Consider the following 18589-nt stretch of genomic DNA (forward strand, 5'->3'; position numbering starts at 1 on the left):
CCCTAACTATCATGAGTATCTAACTATCGTAATGCCCTAAATAGCTTGCTTCCCATAAAATCTTTCTTTCCTTAAGAGTGTTTGTCCTTGAAATAGCACTTTCACTACAATCCAAACCTCACATGATGGCCCTTATCTTAACCTTACATTAATCAAAACCCCATGTTTAGGCTACACCCTCACCCTCGACCAATGTTGATACTAGGTTAGCTGGGCCTCAACCTTGGCTATTGCCAATATTGCCAACCTTCAATTATACTGTTCCTAAACCCTAGATATATCTAGAGCATGCGCTTGCCTCGCTTTAACATTAGATGTTTCCAACCAGGTTTAAGCGCACTCAAAACTTCCTATAGATATCCCAATAGTACAATACTTGGTCTTGTAGATCTTTTTGGTGCACATGCATGTATGTGTTTGAGAGAGTGAGAGGGAGAGAGAGATTCATTAACATCTACAAAAGACACCCAAAAAAGAGAGGGGGGGAGAAGGAGAGATTCATTAACATCTACAAAAGACAAAAGGAGAGAGGGAAGAGAGAAAGAGAGATTATATTCAGGGCATTGGAGGACCCCATCAAAGAGATACTCCATTGAGAGTTTTTACTCAACTCAACCATAAGTTGAGAAACACATCCGCGTTGTGTGTGTGTGAAGGAACAAAAAGGGGGGGGGTGAGAGAGAGAGAGAGAGAGAGAGAAGTGTGAAAGCAGAAGTATTTGGGATGTTAAAAATCCTACCAAAGTAGAATGAAAACAGACTCGTATGCGTAAAGAATCAGGCATACGAATTTCAAGGGCCACATCTTTCAAGAGCATTCTACTTGTTGATAGAATCAGGCACTTGCTGCTTGTTGCGCCTCTTCTGGGCACCAGTCCACTGGCCACCACTTTGGTCTGTGAACTTTTACATGAATTCCATCCACATCTTTGACAATCATACGTGCTTCACCTTTTTGAGCCGCTTCTAAGCGAATCACACCAAGCCCTCGAGATCCAAAAACAGTTGTCACATCTCCAACTTTTCTCTCAGTAGTCATATTAAAGAGTTCAGCACCAGGCACCACTGCTTGTTCCGACTCTGCATTCTCAAGCGAAACATCTATCATTATTTTTGCTAGACAGTTCAAAACTGACTTAGGAGCAGTTGCTAGACAGTTCAAAAGGCTTACAGCTCGGCATCAAATCAGAATCATACTCGAGAGGATGTAATAAAGATGTCTCTTATTCTTCAATAAAGAAAAGACTGCTTAAATCAAAATAACATAGGAGAATGTTATCACCTTCACCACTTTCATTCACGAACTGGATGGGCATGAGACGCTTTCGGATCACCCCACGATTATGAGTGCGGGCTACAAGTTCTTGTCCCACATAGCATCCCTTCTCAAAACTAATTGCATTGAGCCATGCTAGATTGTACTCCAATGGAATTGCTTTCTCTGTATAAAGCAATACATCATCTTGAGTTACAATAGAATATTCTTAAAACTCAAAAATATTAAAATAATGTCAAAGTGCACCTGGCTTAGCAAAAAATCATCACTTTTTGTGCAGCATCAATCATATATTATAGCTTAACAGCTCGATACTAGTCACAAGTTTGTATTTCAAAATTTTTCTTATTTCATCATGGCTTATTAGATGCACACGTTTGACAAAGCTGATCCTTCTCATTTCCCATACGATCAAAAGAAGATTGAAACAGACTCATATGCTGGGGTAAATACACTGAGTCAAATAATGTGTACAGTATTAGTAATAGTGATATTGCCAAGGTACATTATGGAAGAAAAAACATGTAGCAAGCTGTAGGTCACATCGATACATCAGCGTGGTGATGATCGATACATCAGCGTGGTAATGAAAATGTAGTATTTGTTGTCATCTCGTAGAACATGCTTCAAAGAGAAGATGGATGAGAGAAGAGGGAATTTTCCAGAAGAGTCAAGGCCAAATCGAAGAGCTTGCAAAAGCTTGTCCCAGCAGATATCCTAAACAAACAATAACATGGATCCTGAATACTGGTATATGTCTGGATCCCATATGCCGTAGATTCTGAAACCAGTCGGGCAAGAGAACATCAATATTCATCTGCAAGCACAGCAAGATCAAAACAAGCATATCTTTTGGCGGAAAAGGGGCAAACCAAGAACCAGGGGAAAAGATAGACCAAGAAGAAATATGCCGTAGAGTCTGAAACCAGTCGTGCAAGAGAATATCAATATTCACCTGCAAGCACAGCAAGATCAAAACAAGCATATCTTTTGGCGGAAAAGGGACAAACCAAGAACCAGGTGACAAGAGATAGACCAAGAAGAAATAAAATGTGAGCCACCAGTCTCAGTCTTCTTGGATCAATCACCAGATGAAAAGACAAGCACACAAACATGTAAGGGAGGACATCCTTGACACAGATAATCATGAATGTGGTCCTTTCGAAGGTCTGCAATGAATTGAAACAAATTGTCTTATTGAAGAGGTTAAGAACCAGTCCCAAACAACCTCTTGTGCTTTCAAGGAGCCCACTGAATAACTATCAATATGATAAAGGAATTGCACAGAAGATGCTAAATCTCATCTCGGTTTGAGGAATGTGACTCACAGTTGATATCATCTCTTTTCCAAATGCTACGTGGAGATCTAATGAGTGGGGAGCAAGTACCAAGATTAACTGCATAGTAGAAAAACCAGTGAGGTCCTGGTAACGTCTCCATGGACCAGAATTGGGCACTCGATGTCTTGAAGAAATAATTTCTTCCAGGGTTCAAATCTCAAATGAGTTTACTAAGACCATTCTTTGTAGCTTCCATCCTGAAACATGCGACCTCATTCAGCCTCGCCCTATTGTTCAGGGAAGCAGAAAAAGACAATTCGGCAACAATGTGGAACTGCTTAATGATGGATCAGCCAGAAAAAGGCCCATCACAGACAGTGGCAAGACAAACTTTGTAAGAAAAGGCTTAGCTAGAAGGAGAAGACAAGAAAGGAGTGTAAGGACCAGTAGAGAGTAAGGGAGAGGAAAGAAAAGAGAGAGAAGGAGAGAGATGTTGAATTGAGGCATCTAGAACTCTCCCCCACATCCATCTTTTGAGCCCTCTCTAGTTGGAATTGTGCGAGTATTTACGGTCTCATGTGGACGTAATTTATATGCATGGATGAATGTATTTGAGTGAAGAATGATCAGGTATGGGGTGAAAGAATGGTAGTATCAATGTGCAGATATGCACAACCAGTGGAAGCAAAAGTAAATCCAAGAATTGTTTACACAAGTATGACAGCGAGGAAGAAAAAGAAAGAAAGAAAAGATACATTAATGTCAACAGAAGGCAAAATTGGCCTATAAGAAATCTGAATACAACAAGTCCATGTCCTGAGTAGGAAAACCAAAGCTGAAATGAAAAGCTAATCCTACCCATATGCATCTCACTATGAGTCACTGTCTAGCATGCTATAGATGTACAATCATGATGATATACTACTAATTCCACCCAGAGGAGATGTTGGGGTGTAGTACACCATAGATGGGGCATGGGGCATGGAGGAAACTCACATCTAATGTGCCTCAGTGTAGCCTCTGGAGACTCTCCTCCATAACTCTGCAATGTCATGCCTGGATATGGGCATCCGGCAGTCGTGGTCTCCTGGCAGCTCTCTAATATGAGCCCTTGTCGAGAGGTAGATGATATGGGGTTTTGGATAGTGTGGTTTTTTTTTTTTTTTTTTGGGCAGTCGGGGGGGGGGGGGGGGGGGGGTAGGCCTAAAGAAGCTGGTGATCTCTGGCTCTGCGCCTTAGAAACCTCTCTCTGTTTCAGTCTAGGTCGGGCAGGAAAAGGCCTAGGCATCTCTGATCAGGATATTCCATCAGCTGGCTAATTGGGCCAAAGCCCTCTCTGAACAAGCAATGATATCTCCCCCTGATCTCATAGTATAAGGCCATTTGCATATGTAATGTCCCTCTAATCTCTCTCTTTGGGCACAGTCTAAATATTATGTCCTCTCTAGGGGTTCGTGCTACTCTTCCTGCCTCAATCTCCAGAGTTTGAGAGAAAACTCCACCCCTATAGCATGAGAATATGTACATCGATGTAGCTCGGCATCTGACAGATCCGTCCTCTGTGAATCTAAGAAAATGATCTCTGTAATATTGCATCTTTGTGAGAATAGAACCCAACAAAGTCTCCATTGTATGCATCTAGATCATCATGTCTCTGAACTATATTCCTCTCCTCTTCGGAGACTGAAGTATGGGGAGTCATTATTGTACAGGAAGGGCGGTGATGTATCCATGTTGAGCCCTGCGCTGAGCACCACTCATCTACTATAGCATACCATGATGGGTGTTGACCCTCTTTGGCAATACTCTGTGAAGACACCATGGCTCTAAGTGGGGAGTCTCTCTGGACCCATGGCTCTCATGCATCCAATGTCTGAAAGAGAGCCTCTACCATCATGGGGGGCACTGCAAGCTCTGCTCTGATGATTTCATGTGGTACTGATGGTTTGCTGTGAATCATCCTAGAGATCATGAGGATCTGCGGTCACTCCAACCGACACCAATCACATGTGGAGAGGTTAGGGGCCCATATCGGCATTGCATACATCATAGGTGGGGTTGACTAAGGTATCAAATAGACATCCTTTTGTAAGAGGCTCCTGAAAGTGGGACTGATTGCACAGTCACTCCATCAGTGCAAGGGTGGCATAACCTCGGGTGAGCCTGTCATGATGCCTGTCTCACGGAGAAATGGTTCTCAGTGCTAGAGAAGGTAAAACCAAAGCAAGAATATGATCCTGTCACCTCCACCTGATCACCTCTATATGTGACCCCACTGTATCTCTCATAACCCATCTGGAAGTCTGGAAGATCATGACCTTGGTTATCCCAAGGTCCACTGAAAGGCCTCTCTGTGTGCAGAAATCATCTATGGCATCCACGTGGCACTGCAATCCCTTCTGCGAGTCACCAGTAGCATGGTCAAAGCCCCGCGAGTGATGCACTACTCCCTTTTCATCTCTATATGAAGTTAGTGATCTCATCTATTTATAGACCAAAGAGTGTCAGGGAGAGTGGACAGCCCTGCTCCATCCCCACACTACAACGCATCTCTTTTAACAGACCCCTGGGCATCTGGCTCACCCCGTCACCCTCTCATATAAGCAATAATCCCCCAGATCATATCTGCATCCCAAGAGTCTGCAATCTCCGTAGGAGCTGGTCCCATGGCAATGTGTCTAGGGAGCTTACATTCAGAGATCCCCCCTAGTTCTTTCTGTCGTTGTCACGGCCTTTGTCGGGTGGTATGAAGGAAGCTGGAGATGGCAGAGTGGAGTATATCAGTCAGCTCGGGTGGGCTATATAATCTCATCTGCAAGCGCACTGTATGGTATGTACCTCCTCAAGTCTCCTTTTCTCCACCTCCTCAAGTCTCCTCCTCTTCTCCACCTCCTCTATCTCCTCTCCACCTTCTGTATTCGCAGCATACCATGAGAAGTAACATACAGCAATATACATAGTCCTGGCTTCCGTCATCTGAAATCCCATCCACATAAAATGGGCCTGTTGGCCTCTGTTGATAATGCCATCCTCGACTGAAACTCTATCCTGAATAGAATGGCCACATCTCCAATCCTCTAGCTCTACCTGCTCTCATGTGCTCCCTCTGAAAGTTGATTCCCACTGGAATTCTGTTATGCATGGCAGTCCTCTCTCAAGCTCTGATGTGTCTCTGAGAAGAAAATAATCTCTCTCTCTGATCACATCATCCATCCGGCCTCAGTCCGACCAAAGGTGCTCCATTGCAGTTCCAGACTGCAAGCTGTATCCGTGTCTCCAAGGCCACATATCCCTATGCAATCACATTACCATCAATGATGGCATGACCCTCCCTATATACTGATTTCTTGCTTCCGCCTGAGCTTCTCGTACTTTTGGCATGAGCTGTTTCTGGTGTTCACCTGGGCCTATGTAAGGTCGACATAAAAGTAGATGGGGCTGCACTCCAAATCTCGGAGAATGACCCATTTCCAAAAATCCTCTTCATTTCATTCTCAAACTGTAGGATGAAGCTCGTGAACGCGTAAGGTCCTTCCCTGCTCACCATGCTTTGATGAAGGGAATTGAGAGACGCCAATGTAGACCTGTATTGATGCTCACAAAATGAAGGATGAGTGCTCGTGGGCATGTAAGGTCTTTCCATGCTCGCCATGCTTTGATGAAAGGGAATTGAGAGAGGAAAATGTAGACCTGTATTGATGCTGTACAAATCAGGCTGAAATGGAAGGTCCACCATACTCCACACAAGTGGCCACACCCTCTTTCTATTAGATGTCAGTAGCCTTCTCACACACTCCTCACACACGAGATGTACAGAGCTATGTGCTGCAAATGATGAGCACAAGACCTGCTCCTTGCCTTCTACTCTCGTAGATGGAGTGAAGGCCCTAAGATATATTGTAGAGAGGAGGGAGTAACCCTTCCTTATATAGGCCATCAAGGGCTAGCCTAGGTAGAAGGCCAACAAAAGGCCGATCATAGCTGACCTGCCATATGTTCAATTGCCATGTCCACAACTAATTGACACATGGCACTGTTGCCACCTTCACATGTGGCTTATTGATATGACGCCTGCCTCTTGCCATGTGGCCTTTTCCACATCATGTGCTGCAAATCTGCAGCCGTACATGCCACACCATCATGAGGATGCCATGTCATCATTCAGCCCTTGATCTGGGGCCAATACTGCTGTCGACACATTAGCCTCTCTATCTTACTAATAGAGGGCTGAAGCAATGGCTACGTCATCCATCCACCACCTACGTGATTGGAGCATTGGTTTCCAACACTCCCCCTGTTTCGTTACTCAGCTTGATCAAGCCCCTGACTATAGCTTGATAGGAGTGATCTACCACCCAGCCACAGCAGAACAAACAGAAACCTCCGTTCTGGGACCCCCTGGATGCATCCATTGCTTACCCCACACCCAATGGTCACTTACTATTTTGGCTGTTAGTCCACTCAGTACGCTAACATCGCTTAGGAGCTAGGACTAGCACTAACTGTCCTACCTGTCCTAACTAAGTACTAACCAACCTTTAGGTCACTCAAGCCTACCATTAGGCCACTAAAGCCTAATGATTATTTGACACTGTCTTACTCTTATCTTCTTAACCTACCCTAGGGCCCAGGGCTAATATTACATCATCTTATCATTGATGTAGCATTTCCGTCCCTTTAAGAAGACTTGATGTCCTCGACGACAACTGTTTCTTGAGTTTGCTTACACTTTCCCATGTAGCATTTTCTTCTGAACCATCCTTCCACTTTACTACATATTCTTGAATAATTGTATGGCATGTATGTCTTTCTTTAAGATCAAGAAATTTCCATGCTCATGTGGAAGCAGTGGTTCAAGTAAATCTACGAGAAGCTCTTCTCTACCAGACTATCACCTTCAAGTAGTCACTTCTTCAAACAGCTAACATGGAATACTTGATGCACTCTACATCCTTCTAGTAAGGCTAACTTGTAAGCAAGATCACCAATCCTATGAAGTATTGTAAACGAATCACAATAACTTATAGACAACTTAAGACATGCACGAGTCTTGAAAGTTTTGGAGGACTCGGATACTCTCAAATAAAGTTTCTTACCCTCTTCAAATTCCACTTTCTGTCTTTTTGGATTTACATAAATTTTAGCACTATCTTGAGCTTTCTTAATACTTTCGTGGGCATGCCTCAACATCTGATGCACGTGTTGCAGAAACTCTTTGGCTGCTTAAACCCTTTCGCTCTCAAACCCTATAGATGGCAAAGCTTTAGCTGGAATCCATACATTAACATGCCTACAGCCCATGGTTGAATGACTTGCAATATTACAGGCAAACTCTAAAATTAGAAGATACTCTTCCCCATTTCTCTGCCGTTTACTAACACAAGCAGGCAACATATCTTCCAAGGTTCAATTGACCAGTATTTTCTGACCATCCAACTGTGGATAATCTGATGCTTATATTAAACTTGGTTTCCAACCTTTGAAATACAGCCTTAAAACACGGCTATTGAACTTATATTCCAGTCATTAACAGTATCAGTAGGCAAACCATATAACCTGAAAACTCCTTTGACAAACCATCTAACTTGAGGGTTTTCACATTTTTCTTCATTGGAAATGGGCCATCTTGGTCAATCGATCAACTATCACCCACAAAGAGTAATGACGTTCATCTGTTTTTGGTAAGTCAATAATGAAGTCCATACAGATCGTAGTTATGTTGAAACAAGTTTCAAGGCCCAGCCTGCCCCGAAACACCGTTTTAGAAAGGGTCCAAGTCTGGAACACCATTTCATACAACCACCACCCCCCCCACTGTTTCCTTTTTCTGTTTCTACCTAGTCTGAAATGTGTTTCAGCCACCTGAAACGTGCCGTTTCATCCAACCACCCCCCTCCACTGCTTCCTTTTGCTGTTTCTACCTGTATTTTGGCCTCTACTTCCAGCCTTGCGCTCCCTCTACTCCTTCAGCCTCATACTCTTGGCACTCCTTTAAAGTCCTTTCACGCTTGCAGGCTGCTTCAGCCTGCCTTCCATCATCCACTCCCCTTCAGACCTCCTCAAAGCTCAGCCTCCACTCCTTCAACCGTCTCTTTCAGCCTTCTTTCAAGGCTCCTTCAGCCCCCTCTTTCAGCCCCCTCTTTCAGGCTTCAGCCCTCTCTTCCGTCCTATGTTTATGCACTATGTCTCTTTCAAGTATGTATTATGCACAGTGCACTATGTTTTAAGTTACAAGTAGGCTGTAGGTTGTGGCATTCTAAATGTGTGCTCAGCTGAAAATCCCCTTTTCTAAACCCCCCCTTAATGGCGTGGCATTTCCCTGTTTCAGCCCTCCCAAAAATCCCGAAACGTTTCCGTTTCGTTTCCGTTTCCCTTGACTATGATATTAAAGATAATTTCCTGTTTGTCGAATGGCATATCTATCAGATCTAGCAACTTCAGCAGTATCATCTGCAAGCTCACTATCTAGAAAATTCTCATGCTGAGGGGAAGTCTCTGCCCAAAAATATATACCTCATGGCCTCAGCTACAAAAAATGACAAAAAAGAGGCAAGAGGACATCCCCAATTGACTGATCTGAAAATCTGATCATCCAAAGCACTGCAACAAGGCTGTGGATCAAATCGCAATTGATCAAGAGTCTATCCCTGTCAATCGCAATTTGCCTAGGAGAAATCTTCACCATCTGATCTCAAACAATTACCAGATTCCTCAGAAAACTAACGAAACTTGTTCCATCTCCATGTCTTCCAAAAACCGGAACGAAACTAATAGCATTCTTTGCACTTAATGAGAAGGTATCAAGAAAGTTCGGACGACAACTGGATGGACTGAGAAGGCCAGGAGCACGATTGGGGTCAAAAAGGGTTGCCCTTAGTTATCAACCATGTTTGGCCTTTACATAGATGAGCGTGAGTCTAGTATTAGTCTTGGGTGTAGATGCCTGCTTAGTGGCCCCACTTCTTCAGGTTTTCTTGTTGTATAATGGTTTTTTCAGTCTAATAGACCCTTCAGTCTTTTGAAGAATCTAGTAAACTTTCTTTCTTTGTTTCTTTCTTTCTACGCTTGATGTATTCCTCTCAACTTTTGTACTCGTCCATCACATAGCATATTTTGCTCTAACTCTATAGGAGATCAACTCGGTATAGAGTTAGAGATAGACTTGTTTGGTGCCTTAGACTTGGCTCAAGATGAAACAGTTGATGTAAATGCTCTTATTTGATTTTTCTCATCTCAAACTTGGACATGAATATATGAGCTTCAAAGGCTTGATGTACATGCTCTCATTTTTTTATTCTCTATGTTTCTCTGCAGCCTTCACCCGTCTATTTCAAAGATTAAAACCACCTTTTACCTCTTCTTGAAGGCAATCCCTCCCTCCCTCCCATGAGCTCATTCTTTTACCTTTGCATCATCACCTCTTCCACATTCTTCCACTTCAAACTGCCACAAGTTCAGCTCTCACCCTGCTGACCCAACTTGCCATGTTCATCTTCTTCCAGCCTGTTATTATCTACATTGACACGGTATGCCTACATTGCTGCTGCTTTTCAGGACTTGTGGGACCATTCTATCCCCCCACATTATTCTCTTTACTCAGCATGTTAAGTGCATTCATTGTATGCCTATTTCCTTCTTTTTCTGCTTATTTCTTTATGGACCCTCATTCAATCGCCATTCAATCGCCATCTGGTAAGAGTAACTCAGTTTTCCTTACACCTCAACCATACACGGCGATACTCCACCAGTACTTGACCTACACTTTTCAACAAATAAGCATCTGGTTTTTGAAAAAAACTGCACATAATCAAGAAACTATTACTGCCAATATAGATAGAGAAAGGCTTTGTTTTTTTCTAACACTTGTGGTTGAGACTGAGTGCATAATCTTTCATCCCATACATCTTCAGATGGTGAACCGTTAAAGGTCTTCAGCTGCAGGCATGGAATTTAAGTTCAACTGTTGTGGATGTGGCCGCCTTAAGAGTCACATACCTGGCTGAAGCTAAAGGGCTGACTGCTTGTTGTAGGGTGTTGGATTACTGCTGGCTGAGGGTAGCTACTGTTGGCTAATACTGATGTAGAATGAGGGGGTTTTGGTGCCTTCTTCTACACCTCAACCCCTCATAGTAGGGCCAACTTTGTAGATGGATCTTTCAGTCTGTTTGAGCCTTGAGGTAAGTAGCACGCTAACAGCTGGCTGTGCTGGCATGTTGCTGCTTTTTTCCTGCACAGAGCTGCACCTGACTTCTATCACTGCCTGTTGTTTGGACCGCCATCAATGCTGTCCTTGACGCCGCACTTGCTGATACAAGCCCTTGGGCTTGCTGATCCTACCCCCGGAAGCCTTCCATGCTCCTACCTGATGCTCCAACCTGCAAAGCTTGCTTAGTCTGATGGCTTGCCTATGGCAACCCCCGAGCTGCTCAGTCATGCCATGTGATCCTGGAAGGGATCCACGTCCAATTATTTTCAAGCACATTGAAGCTGCTGGTACTGGCAGCCAACATCAGCATCGAGAATATCTAAAAGACAAAGTTGGGAGATATAAAGCAAGCATTGAAGCAACAACAAAACATGCTGATGAAGGAAGAAACGTCAATGTTTGCAGCCTTAATGTTTAGAGACTCAGACTCTGCTTTTGAAGCGAGCACATGCACTCTGAAGTCTATAATCCTGTAAACTATAATTTTGCCTTTTGTGAGGAAATGGAAACACCTCATCAGCCAAAGCAATCGTGGAATAAAATTTCAGTGTTAAAACATTTTTGCATGATAAGATGGATATGACAGACAGTCACATAGGAACAAATACAGTTAATGTCAACTCTGGTTGTAATATGTATGACCTCCCTTACAGCATAACCAAAGTTACATAATTTCTAGCAAAAGCGTAGTACAAATACTTTACAATATCCTAGATCCGCAGAGCAGATGATTGTACACGACTGCAAACAACAGACTAAAAGCCATCACAACCATCAACGCTGCAAAACAGGCTGTAACATAACAATCATAAGAACTCTAAAAGATTTGTACTTCAAGATGGTTCTACTGTAGGAAGGAAAGTAAAATATACCTTTTGGAATCTCACTACAGCCTTCTGGAACCCCTTGCTCCAGCCTCCACAACAAATTGTAGGCTTCGTCAACTTCTTTGTTTGCTTCAACCAAGGGAGCTGCAATGCAGGGTAATATTAACAGTGGAAAGGTAAGTGCTCCAACAAATGAATTCTGTAATGAAGGAACAATAATATATTTGCAGTTCATCGATGTGCAGCTATAAGTGTCTGCTGAAAGTAAGTTTCAGGAAAAGTATTTTATTGACTGACGGAGTAAGAACAAAATCTTACGGACACTGTCCAATGGAAATATGCCCCGGAATCCAAGAGAACCTAGCCTTGGGTCCTTAAACCAACGGTATCCCTCATGGTTACCCTCAACTGATGTTTGCGCCACAGGATCAGATGCAGCACCCCAACCAAAATTTTTAACTTCACTATCTCCCCTATCTGAATTATCATGTGTTAGAGAACCACCATAGCGTTGCCAAACTGATAAATCTTTCGAAACATCTTCAAATTCCACTTTTGCCCGAAGCTTATACCTGTAAACAGATAAAGATAAATGTAACTAATGTGGGACAAGAAAGCACCTACAAAAAAATAGCAGAGAATTCTCAGCTAAAATAAGCAGGGGTGGTTCTCCAATAGATATATAAAATAGCGAAAAAGCAAACAGAACTATCTTGGAAAGATGATTGTTGCATCATCATGTATATACCTTCATAAGACTAGAGTATATCCAATCTTATATAATTCTTTTGTAAAACAATTAAAGAACAAAGGAGAGAGAAAAACAGAAAAGGGAAGAACAGGGAGAGACATGAAGCAAAAATAAGAACAAAAAAGACACATAAATAAAAACAACCTAGTAAGCAAAGATAGACTTAGAACCCTTTGTTAGTGTACCTTGGTATGGCCTTGTAGGCCCAATAAGACAATTAGTACTAGGCTTAGTACAATTGTTCCATGTATGGCAGCCAGTACAACTGTTAGTACACCTAGTACTAGGGTACTAGGTTAGAATATTCCTTTCTTGTACTTGCTTTTGAAACTAAATCGCACTTGAACGATGTTTCCTCTTCTCTCCATCTCCGTCTGTGCCTATGCTGTGTGTGTGCGCTGTGAGCTCACCAATTCCCAACCCAACAGTGGTACCAGACCCAGGTTTGGTTGATCACTCAACGTCGAACTCTCCTAGTTCAGACGGTGGAGTCCTCGTGGGAATCAGACATTTGCACTCAGTTACCATGAGTCAAAGATTCAGCAGAGATTTGGGGGTTGGTTGCATGTTCATGCAGTTAAGATGGCAAACAATGATCAATTTAGAATGCTGGCAGCTGAAGATAAACTTGATGGCACTAATTACCCATGAGGGCATACACGATGCATCATGTAAAGGTGGCCAAAAATATTTGGAACATTGTTATATGTTGATACAAGACCACCATCTGCTGTACCCCTGCAATCACTTCAAGGGGTGGCAATGCTTCTATCTCTTCATCTTCCAGCACTCTACCTCCCACACTGGACCCAGGCCAGATGAGATGGCAGGGATGCACAGGCTCATGCCTTAATTGTTGTGCCTGTGAAAAGAGGCATAATTCCTCATATTGGGTCATGCAAAATATATAAGGATGCTTGGGATACATTAGCCCCCTTGTATCAGATTTGCAATGAAGCAAGAGTTGCATTTTTTAGAAAGCAGTGAAGACTGAAAGCATGGATGCATACTTGTCTAAGGTCACAGATTTAAAAGGAACAGTTGACTAACACTGATGAGCTTGTGCTAGACAGTCACTGTCTCCACTACACTCAGTGCACCAGTTGACTAACACTGATGAGCTTGTGCTAGACAGTCACTGTCTCCACTACACTCAGTGCACTTCTTGCAAGGGTTTGCAACCACATTGAGGTTGGTGGCTATTGGCAATCCCAACCACTACACTTTTGACCAGCTGGTTATTTTTGCTGTTATAGGAGGAGCAAAGCCGTGAAAACAGGACTTCCTGCATTCAGAGATATCATGTCAAGTTTTATGTAATACTTGCACTTCTTTTTCTTTTCAAGCATCAAATGTGCTGCCAACATTGTTTTTGGGTTTCCAAGATGCCTTTGCTGTCTTTCCTTTGCCCTTGTGATGGGTAGCAAATACTTGATCAGCATTAATACAAGCAGCGCATTGAATCTGAAAAGAAGAAACAATCAAGTCTTGCAGTTACTTATGTTTCCTCCAAAGGTGAGGGGGATAAGTCAGCGAATATTGCTCATCATGATTGAGTTTTTGTTGTCACATATCTCTTGGTTCATGATTCATGCATGGCTGTCATTGATGCATGTAGTACTTGGTATTTTGATAGTGGTGCTTCCAAGCAGACTATCTCATGCAAGAAGTAGTTTCTGTCTTTGAATAATGCACCCAAGGGGGCACTGTGACTTGTGGTAATAATGCTTGTTATGCAGTGAGAGGAATTGGTCAAGTTGAAATCACTGCACTATTTGGTGCTCTCCACGATGTTTTGTATGGTCCAGGCATAAAAAGAACCTCATCTCTAATTCTGCTATTTCTACCTCTGGGTATCGTGCAACTGGAGAAATATAAGACCTCCAAGTCATAATATTAGGCTTTAGCTGGCATCAATGATGGGATTAGTTCTACGCAATAGACCCGTCAAAGAGATCGGTTACTATGCATCCTGTACGTGTGCCCTTAGGATATGATTAACTGTTGAAATCGCGTGTTTGAGCAAATAATCTTTGCATACTTCAGCAACACACTCCATGCAAACATTTGCTAGAAAACGCGATTTGGAGGAAAAATATAAAGAAAATGCTGAAATTGCGTTTTTGAGCAAATTCATTTGCAGCAAAATCTAATCAATCAGTTGGACTCCACCATCCTCCTAAACTCTAAAATGCAGATTAGATGTGCTCAACAAAAACAACTCATAAAGTGTCTTTGAGACAAAGATAGAGAATGGCCATTGTGGCGCTTTCTTCTGGCTCTCCCTCTCTCTCACCCTCTCCGTTCTGCTTCCGTTGGCCTTATCTGCCATAAAACCCCTAAACTCAGGTTTTGGAAATCCACTCTTTTGCACCACGTCATGGAGCATTTTCCATAACACAGTCTGCACAAAGCTATATTCCACTATAAACTCACAAGTTGCAATTGTTAGAAGCTCACACACAAAGGGGTCATACACCTATGCAGACATTATAGGACAACCAAGTACTCTATGAACATGATCAAAGTGAACCCACGTGTCCTCCACGTTGCCACCTAGTCGCATCCTCTCAACCAAATCCAAGACCCTTCCTAGACATTTTGAAAACATGGTTGATGCTCAACCCCCACTTGTCCTTGAAACAAGACACTGTGGATGAAAGGGTATCTACACTTGTTCTTTAGATCAAGAACAACTTCAAGTCCTTTTCATATCATGCTCAATGCTTTCTTTGCATGCCCCAAGCATTTTTGCATATTCTTGTTGTTTGAGAATGGGGTTGAATACTCAAGCAAATCGGCAAACTCAACTTCATCTTTCCAATCTCTTTTGCATACCCTTGTACATCATCTAGCATCATTTCCAAAATGACTCTCTGCATGTAGAAGGCCATCTTAAGGGAGGTAACCCATGCACTTCACTGAGTTCTCTGCCATGTACTCTACTCGGAGCCTTGGATGCTCCGAGCCGCGGGCCCCACAATGAGTCTACACCGCCTCATATCCTCGACTCTCCCATTACCCGTGCTCGACTAGACTTCACCTGGCTATAAAACAAGACCCTCTCCTTACATCACTCCCTATCCATGCTCTCCCTACCTCTACGTTGTCTATAGTGCACAGACTGCTACAGATGGTGTGGAGCTCAAGGCTCTAGAAGTGCGATAGTCAGCATGGAGCGTGAAACGAGGTATGGGGAGTAAGGAGGTATGGAGCAGCATGTGTCGAGAGTAAAGAGGTTTGGTTTAATTAAAAAACAATAAAAATATGAAAGGATAAAGGGAAAAGAGGCGGGGGGGTGTTAGGTTTTGATTTAGGTTTGGTAGGTGTAGGTAAGGTTTGGTAGAGCTAATAAAGAAATTAATAAGGAAAGTTATAGAAAAACATAGTAGAAAATAGAAAATAATTTAAAAATAAGAAGAAAATGAAAAAAAATTAAAGAGATAAAAAGAAAAAATGAATTGGAAAGGAGGGGGATACAGTAGTCGGATAGGGGGAAAAACGGATACTATATTTGGAGGGGAGAGACACAGGCCACGGCTCATTAGAACAGTCCATTCTAATAATCTAAAATGATCACAAATATAGCCATGACATGCGGGCCTTCGCATCTAATCAATGCAACTACAACACATGTTACTCTTGCTACACGTGCCTCAAGTGCTCCTCTCTTATTTTACCATAAACAGCCAGCACCAACTGGCAGAACAAAGCTGAAGAATCTGGTTTATAAGTAATCAATATGTGATTGTGGCAATTCAGTACAAAAGGCATGACGTGAACTCAGACCTTAACAGTTCCCAAGCTCACAAAAGCCTTCATGAAATTAGATACAACAATAATCACTAATGGACAAGATTTCATGGAGGCAAATATATCTTTCAGCTGCAACATCTGCAGCCCATACATAACTGTCCCAAATGTGACCAACAAACAGAAGTTTTCCTCGAAAAAATCCAAACAGAACCTTATACAATGTCGTATGATGCCAGCTGTTCTCTACAGGTGGTTCGTGTGTACATGCTTACCACTCACGATTGGCAGCACTGCCTTCAGTTTTCAAGAACAACGACAAAAAAAGATTCAAAATAAGAATAGACAAAAAAGCATCCAATTGTGTGTAGCAAAGGATTCAAAATTTAGACCATCAAATGGGCCATGCTAATAAGAACCAATTGCCCAACAAATTACTGCTGAGCAAGGTCCCAAAATGAAGGTAAAATCTAAAACTAAGCACAAAATATAATCAGCTGTCGGCACTGTTAAGCCCATTGTAGTTTCCAATTGAGAAGTAGTGAGTCCATTGAAGGACTTGCAAAATTATACAGAGGTGGTTTTTGGAGGACCCAAGCTCAGCTCCTCCCATCATTTTGCAGATGGAAAAATGGACTAAAAGGCGACAGACAAGTTGGTGTGTCTAGAAGTTGAAACAAGAATGCATGAGTGCACTTGGGCGCTGCCTCCTAATATAGTGGTAAGCGGCACTTTAAAACGAAGCAAACGTTTTCTTTAGTGCGTTGGGCTATTAAAAGGAAGTTTTAGCCTAGAATGGTCTCCATGAAAAGCAGTACATCTAAGGGCACATATTCTTTGCACGTAAAAATTTTACTGGAAAGAGATGAACTTCTTTTTAATTGGAATGCCAAAGTCCATGGTAACACCCCAGTCCATGGTAGCTCAATCTAGGAAGACAAAACAGGCGAAGGTGCATACTGCCTAATCGTTAGCTCAGGGAATCCTCGGTCCATAACAGAAAACGTTGAAGTATTAACCAAGCGCCACAAAACTTACTTTTTGAGATGGTTAAGAAGCTCGTCAAGTGCAGATGCATCAGCATCTGCCAGAAGAACCGGCTCTCCGTTGCTGCCTGGAGCACTTCCATGCTTATTCAACTTGTCAGTGGGACGTACAGGCCTGTAAAGAAAAACATCAAACAGGAATCGGCCCTGTGGATTGAGAAAAGCAGCGTAGAGAGGCTGCGTCAGTGCCACTGGTTGATTAGGCGTCGGTAATGAGACCGAAGGCGAAGGTGGCTCTTGTGCCAAGCGGTAGACGTCATTTGTGACAAGCCCCTGAAGGAACCGGAAAGTGTCAGGCCCGTGAAAGCGCACCACTGCACGACTCTTGAGCCTAGAAGCGTAAGGTCCCCGTGCTTCAAGAGCAGTGGGTTCTGAGGAAGGGGATCCTGCATTGCCGCGGTGCTGCCGCAGCAAATATGCACTGCCGGTGGTTAAACGAGATTGCAAGGACACAAGGGTTCTTCTAGGGGAGAAGCATCTGATGTAAGCCATCACTAGAGCTTGCGAAATTGCGCTAGGCAGCGGCTCACATTTCCAACTCCAAGCAGAGCCTCTCGGTCGATCTATCGATATACTTCGGATGTCAATGCGGCCTAGTTGAGCCTAGTTGTGGGAGACGATGAATCTCGTAACGCTCTGCTGTGAATTTGCACGAAAGCAGCAGTCCCGCGGTTGATTGCAATCTCCCAATTCACAAGAAGTTCCGGCTGCAAATCGTTTCTGATTACAATTTCCCGACGCAACAATAAGTTTCGGCTTCAAAATCGTGTCTGAGCAAAATCTCTGCTAGTGCAAAAGCTAAAATGGAGGCAACTGATGACGGAAATGCTACTTCAATTCTACAAAAATGGCAGAGATGGCGACACGACAGATCTGTCCGTGTCTCGATTTAGTTCAAGAATCAGAAATACTGGATCCAACAGACGAATTTCTTGAATTCTGCTGCGAGGATTGTGGAGCAAAATGTATGAAAATGGCGAGACACTTGTCACAGTTTTGAATTCGCATCCTGCCACGTACAAAGCCTCGTGTGCAATTGCCATCCTTGAGAGCCAACAACATCCTTGAACGGACCTGCCAATGGCCATCCAACATGCGCAATTTAGGGTGCGTTCAGACTAGGCAGCAGCACGTCCGCCAGAAACGCGCATGGCCGTGTGACGTGTACTGTTCACACAACCCCATGTGTTGCGGCCTAGATTGCACAACCGGTTGATTGGTTTGTGATGCGTTTGTGGCAGCACACCATGCCTATATGGCAAATGTGTTACAAGATAACCAACCCAAGAAGTTTGAGGATCTCATTGAGCAACCATAGTGGATATAGGCCATGGACGAGGAGATACATGCCTTCGAGCAGCATGAGACATGGTCACTTGTTGACTTGCCTAAAGGCAAGAATGTCATAGGTTGCAAATGGGTTTACGAATTGAAGTATAATAGTGTGAGTA

The 18589-nt window shown here is 43.1% G+C and overlaps 1 protein-coding gene across 1 annotated transcript; it reads right to left on the reverse strand.

The window, feature by feature from the left end:
* Positions 1-536: 536 nt before the first annotated feature.
* LOC147892043 (Glycine cleavage T-protein family) lies at positions 537-18204 on the reverse strand. The gene is made up of 5 exons (XM_087388331.1): positions 17131-18204; positions 11907-12160; positions 11634-11732; positions 1282-1440; positions 537-1079 (listed from the first exon to the last, which is right to left on the reverse strand). The coding sequence occupies exons 1-5, from the start codon at positions 17628-17630 to the stop codon at positions 835-837; spliced, it is 1257 nt and encodes a 418-aa protein (XP_087244457.1). The 5' UTR covers positions 17631-18204; the 3' UTR covers positions 537-834.
* Positions 18205-18589: the final 385 nt, after the last annotated feature.

The sequence above is a fragment of the Dipteris shenzhenensis genome, chromosome 17 (genome assembly GCF_047967505.1).
Source record: "Dipteris shenzhenensis isolate YYH24624 ecotype China chromosome 17, Dip_SZ_1.0, whole genome shotgun sequence".
NCBI classification, from domain to species: Eukaryota; Viridiplantae; Streptophyta; class Polypodiopsida; order Gleicheniales; family Dipteridaceae; genus Dipteris; species Dipteris shenzhenensis.